The 11,224-nt window shown below is 35.2% G+C and overlaps 1 protein-coding gene across 2 annotated transcripts in view; it reads right to left on the reverse strand.

The window, feature by feature from the left end:
* Positions 1–11,224, reverse strand: part of FAM172A (family with sequence similarity 172 member A) — a 254,890-nt gene that overhangs the window by 119,644 nt on the left and 124,022 nt on the right. For both annotated transcript variants that reach the window (XM_058823809.1, XM_058823810.1), the window contains exon 7: positions 4,135–4,353. In XM_058823809.1, coding sequence (XP_058679792.1) covers positions 4,135–4,353 — 219 coding nt within the window. The remainder of the gene's footprint in view (positions 1–4,134; positions 4,354–11,224) is intronic.

The following is an 11,224-nucleotide window of genomic DNA, read 5'->3' on the forward strand; positions in this document are numbered from 1 at the left end:
AGAAATGGCACAACTGTGCTTGCACGCTTGCCAGGATTTCCTGTCTGCCAATAGTCACTGCTTACTCAACCGTGTATTAAAACAACTTTTACTGCTTTTTTCCTAAATACTGACACAAATTATCCATATGTAGCAATTTTTAGTAAAACAGATTAACTGGCTGCACATGATCTTTTCTTACTTAATCTCTCACAGAAGATAGGAAAAATTATTATGAAAAGTACGCTACATCCAAACAATTTCATTAATATGCTGTTAATAGAAATGGCACTACTATAGATTGTGCTACAGTAAAAATAATATTTGTAATAAGAATTATTCAAGCAGATAAGCTCAGTAGGGAAAAAAGGACAAATTCCTATCATACAGGCTTTGGAAAGGCTTATCCTTTTGTCCACAAAACCTGACCTTTTTAGTTGGTCTAATAAAAGTAATTCTTCCCACTTCTTCCTTGGTTGCCTCTTTGACATCCTTCAACTGTTGGGGCAACATTATTGCAAATTACTATGAAATGATGCAATTTATACTTTTTTTGCATAATATTACAGAATCCACTTAGTATACCTGTTTAAGTGGTGAATGCAGTTTAGAAGGGGGAAAACACTAATTTACATTTTTAAGTATCTTCTAACATGGAAAAGACACTGTCAGTGTGAAAACCTGTAGGGAATAGGAGATGGCTGAGAATGGAAGGAATGATCATGCCACATTTAAGGGTGCATGATCTGTTTCCACAGAAAAAGGTTAGAGAGCAACAAATTCTCAGTTCATTTCGGTAACAAATGAAGGCTGGCTAGGGTAGAAAGTTTCTGGGGGGAAAGCATTAGCCCATATGTACAGAGCAGCCTCTGGTGGTCTAAGAAAAAATGGTAATGTTTATAACTAAGGATAGAAATATGTTTTTTAAAAGGATGTATGTACATATTTAGCTATTTTACTCAATCCTCCACTCAACATATTAAAAACCAGATGCTTTTAAAATGATCTGTCAATATGCTTGTTAAAATCTGAACAGTAAGAGTATTAAAATTCATATGCATTCATTAGCACATTATATAAAAGTAAAATGCTTGTGTTTAATCATTCCATAAAAGTATTATAGTCAATGCTGATTATCAAAAGCTTTTTTTCCTGGTTTGCATTGCTAAAATTGAAATAAAATTTACAAGAATGTTACAGAATTGATGACATTTTCTGTCTTCACTTGTGAATTCAGTTGGCAGATGTTTTCAAGAACAAAAAAATCTGTCTTATTGCAAAACATATTAAGCAGGTTTTCCTGCCATAATGTTTGACATGATGTTTATTACCCAGACCAAATCAGTTCCTTTAACAAGCCATAATGTATGCCAGAAAGTACATTATTTCATAGTTAAGGAAACTTCCAGCATGAAACAGTAAGTACTTTGATCTTTCAAGAGAACTATGCTTAATGCATTACACACTGCCATAGTAATTTTCATTTATACTCATTTTGTACAAAAATACAGTGCAGTTTGGTATTTTGTATTTTGAGATTCAGCTTTTACACAGTCTTGAATACCCCAACTATTTTTTTTTTACTATGAAAATAAAAAAAATTACTTAATAATAATAAACATAATTACCAAGGAAGAGTTCTAATTCTCTGGTTCTTGGAAGATCCAGCTGCATAAGTGGGAACATCGACCAGACAGTTTTAATTTGTTCAAATGGCATTTCCTCATTAGATCACAACAGATCTCAGTGACCCTATGACAACATAACTGAGGATATTTATTCCTTCTGCTTAACAGTCTGAAACAATTTCTCCAGCATATTTGACACAACCATGTTTTTCCTTCCATGTTAGATAAGTTAAAGCCTTCCTGTAAGGAAATTTTTTGTCTAGTCTATCCATGCTTTTTCCTACTTGGCAAAGTTGACATAAGGCCTGCTCAGGTTTTTCAAAACTCTTTGACGAGATCATTACAAATCTTAATATATACCACCCTTAAATATCTCTGTTGAGTGATGTCATGTTTTATGTCAAGAGCCTAGTGAGTCAAATGTATACTGTACTATACTATACTATACTATACTGTACTATACAGCAGGATTGTATCTGAATTGCCCTTTGAGATAACCCCAAACCACCACCAACTCAGTAGCCTGTGGAGGCAAGTCCCTGGCTGCAGGCAGAGAGCAATCCTGCAATATGGACTCAAGCATGGGAGGCAAGAAAATAGCAAATATGGCCTTGCACCTCTTGCAATCATCTACAGACTTAGCAGTTCTGACCAACAGAGTAAATGGAACCCTATTGACGGTCCAGTTTTGTTTCATAAATCGATAAGCAAGGAAATTGCATTGGTTTGTCCCACAATACACTAAAGCAGGTATGCTTTTCTTTCTGTCTCAAAAAACTGTACTAGAGTCTACTAATTAAAAAAACCCCAAAATAATAATTTCAGAATATAACACCAAGCTCATCAGAAGACCCAATTTCAATTTACTGGACTGGGGAAGGAAACTACCAACCACACTTGCACTAAAACATATACTACTTTCCCTGATTTGAAGAAAATCAAATAAAGAAAACATCAACAGTCACATTTAAGGCATGGAGCTGTGCAGAAAGGAAAATGGGATGGAACAAGAAATTTTATATTTTGGGGGGGGTCAAACCTACTGAAACCAAATTTCACATATCAAGAGGCAAGAGTCATGATAAGGTAGAACTGCTATAAAGGTTTTGAAAAAAAGGTTCACTTTCAAAAAGGGAACACTGAACCTGTATGCTGACTAGACTACTTTTCAGACAAAACAGCAGCACTGTCCACTGGATTCTTTTAAGTTAAAACCTTAAGTTAAAACCCTTCTCTTAAGAAGGAGGGTTTGGCTAGTGGATAGAATAGCATCTTATAAAACAGATGCAAACAGAAAACACAGTGCCTTGTTGGTGACTTTGAGTAGATATATACTTTCCTTTGTTTCCCATACTCAGGTATTTTTCAAAAGACAATAAATATTTATGGCATTAGTTACAGTCTTGTATCCAAGTTACTAACCCTTTTCACTAGCCAGCACAATTATATTTCTTCTACAAAAATTGTTATGCTAAAAAAAGATTAGCAGGGGCATATTAAAATTTAAGATGATTCTAACATGTATCTTACTGGATTTTTCTCTGTTTCTCACTGCAATGACATACTTTTTTTGGTTTGTTTTACCTTCACTGTGGAGTTTCTGATATGTTTTACTGTTGAATGAAAATGCTGACTTTCATAATAAGGGTTTTGGAAATTATATGACTCAGTCTGGAATGTATAATGCATAGTATGTACATGAAGCAGAATGTGCCAATGTGCATGTAATATTGTTTGTGCCCCCTGCAGAATCAGAAATCCTCCGGTAGCACTATTATAATGATCCCATGCTGGTAGCATTACAAAGTGCAAAGGTTCACTGAGTCAGAAAAGGGCAAGGGACAGAGTTTCTTTATCATACCATTCTCAAATTATTCTAGCTTAAATATTTATTAATATATTAGCAAGTTTTCTCCTTTATCTGCCTTCAAAAGTTTAGCTCAAACACAATGGATGGCTGCTCATATAAAAACAGTACATCACAGGGTAAATTTGCTACCACACAAGATGAACACTGGTATTTTCCATAATACACTAGTAATTTGCCATGTGATAAAAACTATAAGGCTGTAACTACTGCTTCCCATGTAATGCATACATGTCATGTATGCATTTATAATATAATAAATAATAATAATAATGCATACATGACATGTGAAGGTAGTATGTTGCCTAAGCTTCACTACAAAGTCTTTTCTTATGAACACCTCTGTTTATAAAATGGTTTTTAAGAAGTCTTTCTTAAATAATTTCTTTCTTGGTAACATGAGTGAATTCCTCTGGGGTTTATCTGAAGTTTCCCTTTGAAATTAGAAAGAAATTTTCTGTAACACTTGCAAAGCATCATGATCAATAAATGACCAAAAATACCAACAGAATAAAGAGCCAGGAACTCTGTATAAACTCTTGAATTCCATCTCAGTAATGTATTTGTTTTAAGCAAAGCATGCTATTTATTAGCCAATATAGGCAGTAAACATACGCATGCATCAATAAAGAAGGGCAAACAAAACCAAAAGAAACTTACTCTAATATAGATCTGCATAGTTTCCTTTTCTTTTTGTGGATTTCGATACTTTTCATAGAAGTCACGTCGCTTCTTTGTTTCCTTCTGGATTTTATCTTTTCTTTCTCTCTTTTCTGCAGGTTCATCTGAGATATCAGAAGACAGCGGTACTTGGGCTTTTGTCTTCTCAACTTCAATATAGTTCTCATTGGGATTCAGAACTATTACTCCATAGCCTTCCTGTTTTAGAAGAGAGTCACACACACATTGACACACAGACACACACAAACAAGAAGAAATGTGAAAAGGGGAATTTAATGCTTGAAAATGCTTTGCATTTACTTTAATGCTCTTTAGAACTTTTTTATTTATTTCAGCAACTTCACACAACATCATTTATAGAAAGGTTTTTAAGAATATTCTGTCATTAACAGAATATTGATGTGTGAATATGTATCAGTGCATGTACTTATACTCATACACATCCCTCAGCATCAGAAAAGTTGCCTGTTTTACCTTTAAAATAATTTAATATATTGTTTTATTCATAAGCACTTTATATGACTTTTTCAGAAAACAATACAGGAACTAAAAGCAAAATGTTGCTTTAAGAACTCTACACAATAATGAATAAAAAGCTTTAAGCCCAGCCAGTAAAAACCTTTAAAATAAAAAGGATTGAGAGATTTTTATATATAAAGATAGATACATTAAAGAAAGCATGTGAAAATTATTCACCACATTTTAAAATAGTAAAACCTTTTGTCTAGCTGACAATAAGCATACCATGCAGACGCAAATAGCAGCAGTAACAATGAATCAATACCAAAACTGATTCAGTGGTGTTGCTTACAAGTCAACTCTTTATGGTGGGTCTGACTTTTTAGTGCATCTTTAAATCTGCTGTAAAAGTTCACTGGGATTATATTGCATATCCAACAAATGCAGAACAAATTTGTGACCTGCAGGATGCTTTTGAGTGCATAAGGTACATTTTTTTTGCCTCAGGAATCGAGCTGGTTGAAAAAAAATAAATTTATGAATGAGAAATAAATCTTGAACAAACCAGCCAATCAAATGTTATGATTTTTAAATTATGGCAAATCACAGAAAAAATCATAATATTTATTGAAGATATAATTGCAAAGGGAAGGGGGAAAAGAGAAGGACATGCATTTAACAGACATGTCCCTAAAGTTAGTGTGAGTTCCCATTCAAAATCAAGCTAGCCTTTAGAAGTAAATTTTAATAAAGACTTACTTTCCAGAAACATCTATATTAATTATCTAATGGAACAGCTTTATTCCAGCTTCTCACTTGGTGCTTCATTTTGCACTCAGTCCTGGCATGAGGATCAAAAGAGGTCCCCCATACCTAGCTGCCCAGAGCAAACCAAGTCCACCCCAACAAAAGATACTTTATTTGGGCTTGCTTTATTCTATTCTGTAGAGCCATTCACAAATCTTGTAGTTCATTGTGGCCACTGTCAGGTAGACAGACTGTCACTCACTGATTTTCTACAGTTGGACACACTTGACTAGCTATCAAAATCACATCCGAAGGGAGTTCCTACCCCTTATCCTTGTGCCCTTCTCCAACGCCTGCTGTAGCTTCTCCTCCCACCAAAAAACAAGTTAAAGGGCACAGTTACACTCTGCTAAACAGGGTGAAATAGAGGCATTCAGGATACTACCTCTGGCATAAGCAATGTAGTAAAAAAGGGTCACAACAGGCCAAAGAGAAAATTGTCTCCTTGTTAGATGCAGCACCATAAGGGGTCTTCTGTCACACGATTGCCCAGCCCTGCCTGCCATGAATTTAACTGGGATAAATATAAACAAAAAGCCAAAATATAAATAAACAATAGGGAATAGGTGAAAGAAAACAGAAAGAAAAATTTTAAAATCTATTCACACCATGCCTGGCCATATTAATGCACAATGCCACACTATAAGCACATGAATTTTACAGCTTGGAAAATTTCAAAGCCCAAATTCATCATGAAGAAGAATGTGGCTTACAAATCTTCCTAAACTGCACATCTCAGATGAAAGGATAGTTTTTGAGCCTGCTACTGCTGGAGTTTTTGCAGTACTTGGCAGGCTGGTAGTTTTGGGGCTCTTCATCCTCTTGACTTGCTTGTTCTGAGCAGAGACTTCTGTGTATTGATTTGTTTTGTTTTCTACACAATGCAAAATTCATGAGTTTACTACACATCTAGAAGTTTGAAACTCTGTGCACTTCAACCTGATCACAAAACAGTCACAAAAATAATCAGAGAAGTGAAATTTGTCTAAGTTATTGATCATGCAAATTAGAATTACATTACTTATTTGTTCCCTTTTATGAGGACACAATGACAATTTTTCATGTAGACAACCACAGGTGAAATAAGATTCTATTTTTAATTCACTATTCTATAAATCAATTAAAGGATTTTTATTAAATATATTTTAAGCACTGCAACGACTCCCTTTATATTTTTTCACAAATTCTCCCAGACAGCAGGCCTTTCCTGACAGTAGAATTAAAATAATGAAGTAATAACTAAACTAATATTATTTCCCCCCTTCTATTATGGGAAAGCCTAAGTCTTGCCCTTTGGAAAGTAATATCTTTTTGGACTGTTTTGCTTACATGATATGGTGTATCTCCCTTTCCCTTGTACTTCTGCATCCTAAATTTCAAGAAGAAAACAATGGCACCAGAAAGAAGATTTAAGAGTAACATATAAAAGTCAACATAGAAAACCAAAATTATTGGTGAAATAAAGCCAATTACAACCTCTCTCATTCAGTCTTTATCTGAACATTTTCTACTGAAAATAAATACTCTGCTCTAAATAACATTAGTGTAAACAATATGGCTTTTAACTTAATTTTTTAAAAAGTAATTTTTGTGGGCGTAGCTACACCATTCAAGTTCAGTGCAATCAGAAAATGAAAAAAAAGGTGGAGCACTAATGCAGTGAATTTGAGAAGCTTGCAAGTCAATGCAAACTTCAGAACACAAGACCACTAATATCTTAAAAAAGGCCTTTAGCAAAATTTAATGAGAAGATACAGTCTTTGGCATAGGTGTTAACACAGCCAAAAATCACATTCATTGAAAAACATTGTTTAACATGCAAGTCCTGTTCAGAAACACCTTTGCATGCAGGACAGCATTCATCTTTTTTTCACCATATACAGTCCTGCAAGCTAGAAAGTATTAAATATGCTATTACTATGTATTACTTTGCTATTTGTTAAATCAGTGTCACTAAAAATACCAATTTCAGCCATGATGAGTTTACATCATTATTAAAACATAGCGACCTATGACTTAAGTAGCAATCATCTAGGAGGGTTTCTAAATCTTGCCACACCTAGTGGTATTAAGTGGTATGCAAACATTAGGCAAAGTAGTAGTTTTCAACATAACAGCAGCTTTCAACGTCATAGTTTTCTCCTCTGTGACCAGTGTGCACACACAGAGAAACCACTCTATAAAAAGATTTTTCATGATAAAAAGCTAAGCTTTAAGGACACTATCCCCTCATATCCATCAATCTTCAGCCATCAGTGTACCAGTGATAAGACCTTATAATTATGGCAGACACTGACAAATGGAACGCCCAGCCTCTAATCTACAAAATTACAGTTTCTCTCTAAGACTAAAGCACCCAATTAATATCTCTTCCCCTCATGTGGTAGTGCTTCAAGGTAAGTAAAATTTAATCTACACTGACTCCTACCATTCTTCAGGTTGCTGCTTCTGGAGGTTTGTGATGATGAAAGGAAAAGCAGGCTTACTAAGTCAAGAGTTGGAAAGAATCATGAACCTCAGCTACAATACATATACTAGTAAGAAGGAACAAGGTAGAAGGGCCTTTTCCATTGTAATACATGAGCCAGAAATGGGGCAGGTATGTTCTCTCTCTTACTGGAAGTTCAAGGGGGTAAGCTTAAAAAAAGAACCTCAAAGTATTTGAGGTAAATTTCAAACAGTTTGAAATCTCCCCTGCCTGGCACATGAGAAATGAGCTGAAACCATTCAGATCTGCATATTAATCCATCAAGGTAGGACACAATATGTGACAAAAAGGTCAGAGCCAGAGAGGTATCTTTTGACCTATGTAACTATCTTTTTGGACTGTGAGCAAGGATTTAAAAGAGATCATTCTCCTATGTTTGATCAACCTGAATTTTCACGTTCAGGTTTCTATTTGGACGGCTGGTAGCAAGATCAGAATTAATTCCTTGGGGAAATGCAACTCAAAGCACTCTGTTCTTAAACCTGCCTGTGGTTAAAACAGACACAGCAATGTCCATTCATCTTTTTGAAAGATGTATGCTCTGTTCATTTCCCATCTTTACTGTGAGAAGGGTACATCTATGTTGCTATTGCAACACTGTAGGTGCAACAGCAGGATGAGGTCATGACAACCAATCAGAAGTCACTAGTGAAGCGTTAAAGTAAACATAGCTGTTGGAGATGCAGCTCAGCTTGAAAAATGCCCCCTCCATTATTTGAGCAATTTTCTCAAGACGTGACCTGTGACTGAAACGCCTGAAATGTCAGTTGATTCTGCTTTCTGTTTCCACCCAATGTACATTTTTGCAACTGCACCCTGCTAACACTGTGATATTTCCATCCCAGATATACCTCAGCCGCCTGAATTCCAGCACTGTGTCCAAGTGCATAAAAATGCCATGCCTCTGCCAAACACACTTTGTCCCGCTAAGTTCCAAACTTAAAACAGCTCATCAGGTTAGGCAGGAAAAGAAAATGTACCACAAAAAGATTCTAGAGGACCACCTGTTGTCTATTATTTTTACATAGCACTTACTCATAAATCATAACACAGGGTAATTAATCAAGCTGTCAAAGAGAAGGTCAAAGGTTATGTGGGCGAGTCAGAAGGTCATGCATGGGCTGATAGAGGTCAGGGTCACACTGCATTCCTCATTATCAAGTTGGGATGAGAGACGGCCCAAGCAAACAAAAGTGAAAGCAGATGGAGAACTGAGTAGATAAAAAAGAGGAGAAAATTTCACAAACAAAAAGAAGTGGAAGAATGTGAGTTACCTTCAAACAAGGAGGAGAATAGAGCAGAAATACACTGAGATGTTTTCAAAAGACAGCACATAATACAAAGAAACTACAGTTTGATTATTCATATACATTTACTACAACTTTCCATTCACTTTTTTTTGCAAATACTAAGCAATGCCACAAAAAGTGCATGGTAGTTTTGATTACATCGCACATCTGAAGTCAATATTTTCAAGGTAAATTAGACAAAAGGAACTTATTACTGTGATTAATGCAGATGGATATGTAAAATTGCTTCTAAATGCTTAAGTTTCTTCCTTTTTACAGCTACGACCAACAGATGTTCAATAAAGAAGTTATAACCTGCTTGAATGATCTTTAAAAAACTGTACATTCATATACACGAATCTTTAAATACACAAAGCATAATAAAAGTCTTTCTAGATGACACAGCAGTTATAAAATATTCTGTCATTACACTGACCTGAATTAGATGCAGAATACTGTACAAAATTAGCTGTCACCCTTTCCTCAAAATCTTTGTTAATCTCATTTTGAGTGTTTGCAGCTTTATCAACACATGCATCAATGTCAGCTCCTTGGTTACTGAACCGCTGTACTTGGAAGAAGATATAATTAAAATGTTTTGGCACAGAAAAGGTGAAATTGTATCTTTTCCTGGTCCCTGAGGAGTCTGTAAAACATGTAGGATATATTGACAAACATATACCCTTGTCTAGAGCCCTGACATCCTAGGTCACCCAGCTGCTATTTATTTCAAAACATTCACTTTACACTTACCCAAACTGCCACCTGCTGTGTAACTAACTTTTAATGGATATTGGAGCTATAGAAACAATAAACTCTCCCTTTCCTCTCTCTTACTGCCTTCTATTTGAACACTGCATTATGTCCAAAGGTATTTGCCTGCAGAACTGTATTTATCATGTTTCACAATCTTTATGCTGGAAATTATTAAACATGCCAAGACTATGTCTTACTTTACTATTTGTTATTTTGGTGCTAGTGCAGCTATACTAAACAAATCAATGCTCAAGGCTACAAAAACCTACCAGAAAAGCTGTTCCCATATTTGAGTTTACTGTTGAAAAGTTTTGAAAAGAATTAATGTTTTACATCTCTATAATTAGCAACCCAAATATGTCTATGTGTTAGATCTGCAACCCTGTTTATGCCGTTTGTTCACAAGGTCAAACTGAATAAAAACATCCATGAATTAAAAGGATTTTTACATCCTCAGTTGTTTACTGTATTCTTTATAGGGAACTTCCATGCCTTCACAAGCACTAGTTTCACTAGAATTTGGAGCAGAAAATTATTTCTAGTGGCAAGTGAGATACAAGAAACAATGCTATAGTATTAATTTAATCCTGTGAATTAACAGAAAGAACAATGCTCATGTTCAACTGCTTCAAAACATTGTTTATTAAACATCAGACCCATCCCTTTCTCCCTGATGTGAGATTTGGGCTATTTGTAGAAATGCCTGGAGACTGAATGGTAGTCAATCCACCCCAGCCATGCAGGCAGGATACTGGGCTGCAAATAATCTGTCCACAACTGCCCAGGCTGTAAAACCAGATTCTGCTTTTCTTCACTAAGTACAAACATTTTGGAGTCCATACAATCTCTGAAAGAATGAACCCACCAGTTTGCCCTCAAGACATTCTACAGGAACCCCATCTGTAAGTAAAGTCTGTACTCCAGAAGTTCATCCTCTGCCCCACTGCCTTAAAAACCTATTTTAAACTCTTTTCCAACAAAAATTTCAAATGCTTCAGAGAGGTACAAGAAAGAAGAACTACGATTCTAATGAAAATGTTATTTACATATATATAGAACTTTTTGAAAGCAATAAATCAGAAATAAAACAAATAAAATAATTTTAATAAAGCCCACATGAATAAAAAGAAATTACTGGTTCTAATAAATCTATCAATAAGGAAACCAAGGAGAATATCAGTTACCACCTGAAAGTTATGCTCAGTACAGATGCAAAGCTGGACTGCAGGATTTTTTAAATGTTTCTACAGCATTTCCAAATATTCCATTA

This window comes from Ammospiza caudacuta, chromosome Z (assembly GCF_027887145.1).
Source record: "Ammospiza caudacuta isolate bAmmCau1 chromosome Z, bAmmCau1.pri, whole genome shotgun sequence".
NCBI classification, from domain to species: Eukaryota; Metazoa; Chordata; class Aves; order Passeriformes; family Passerellidae; genus Ammospiza; species Ammospiza caudacuta.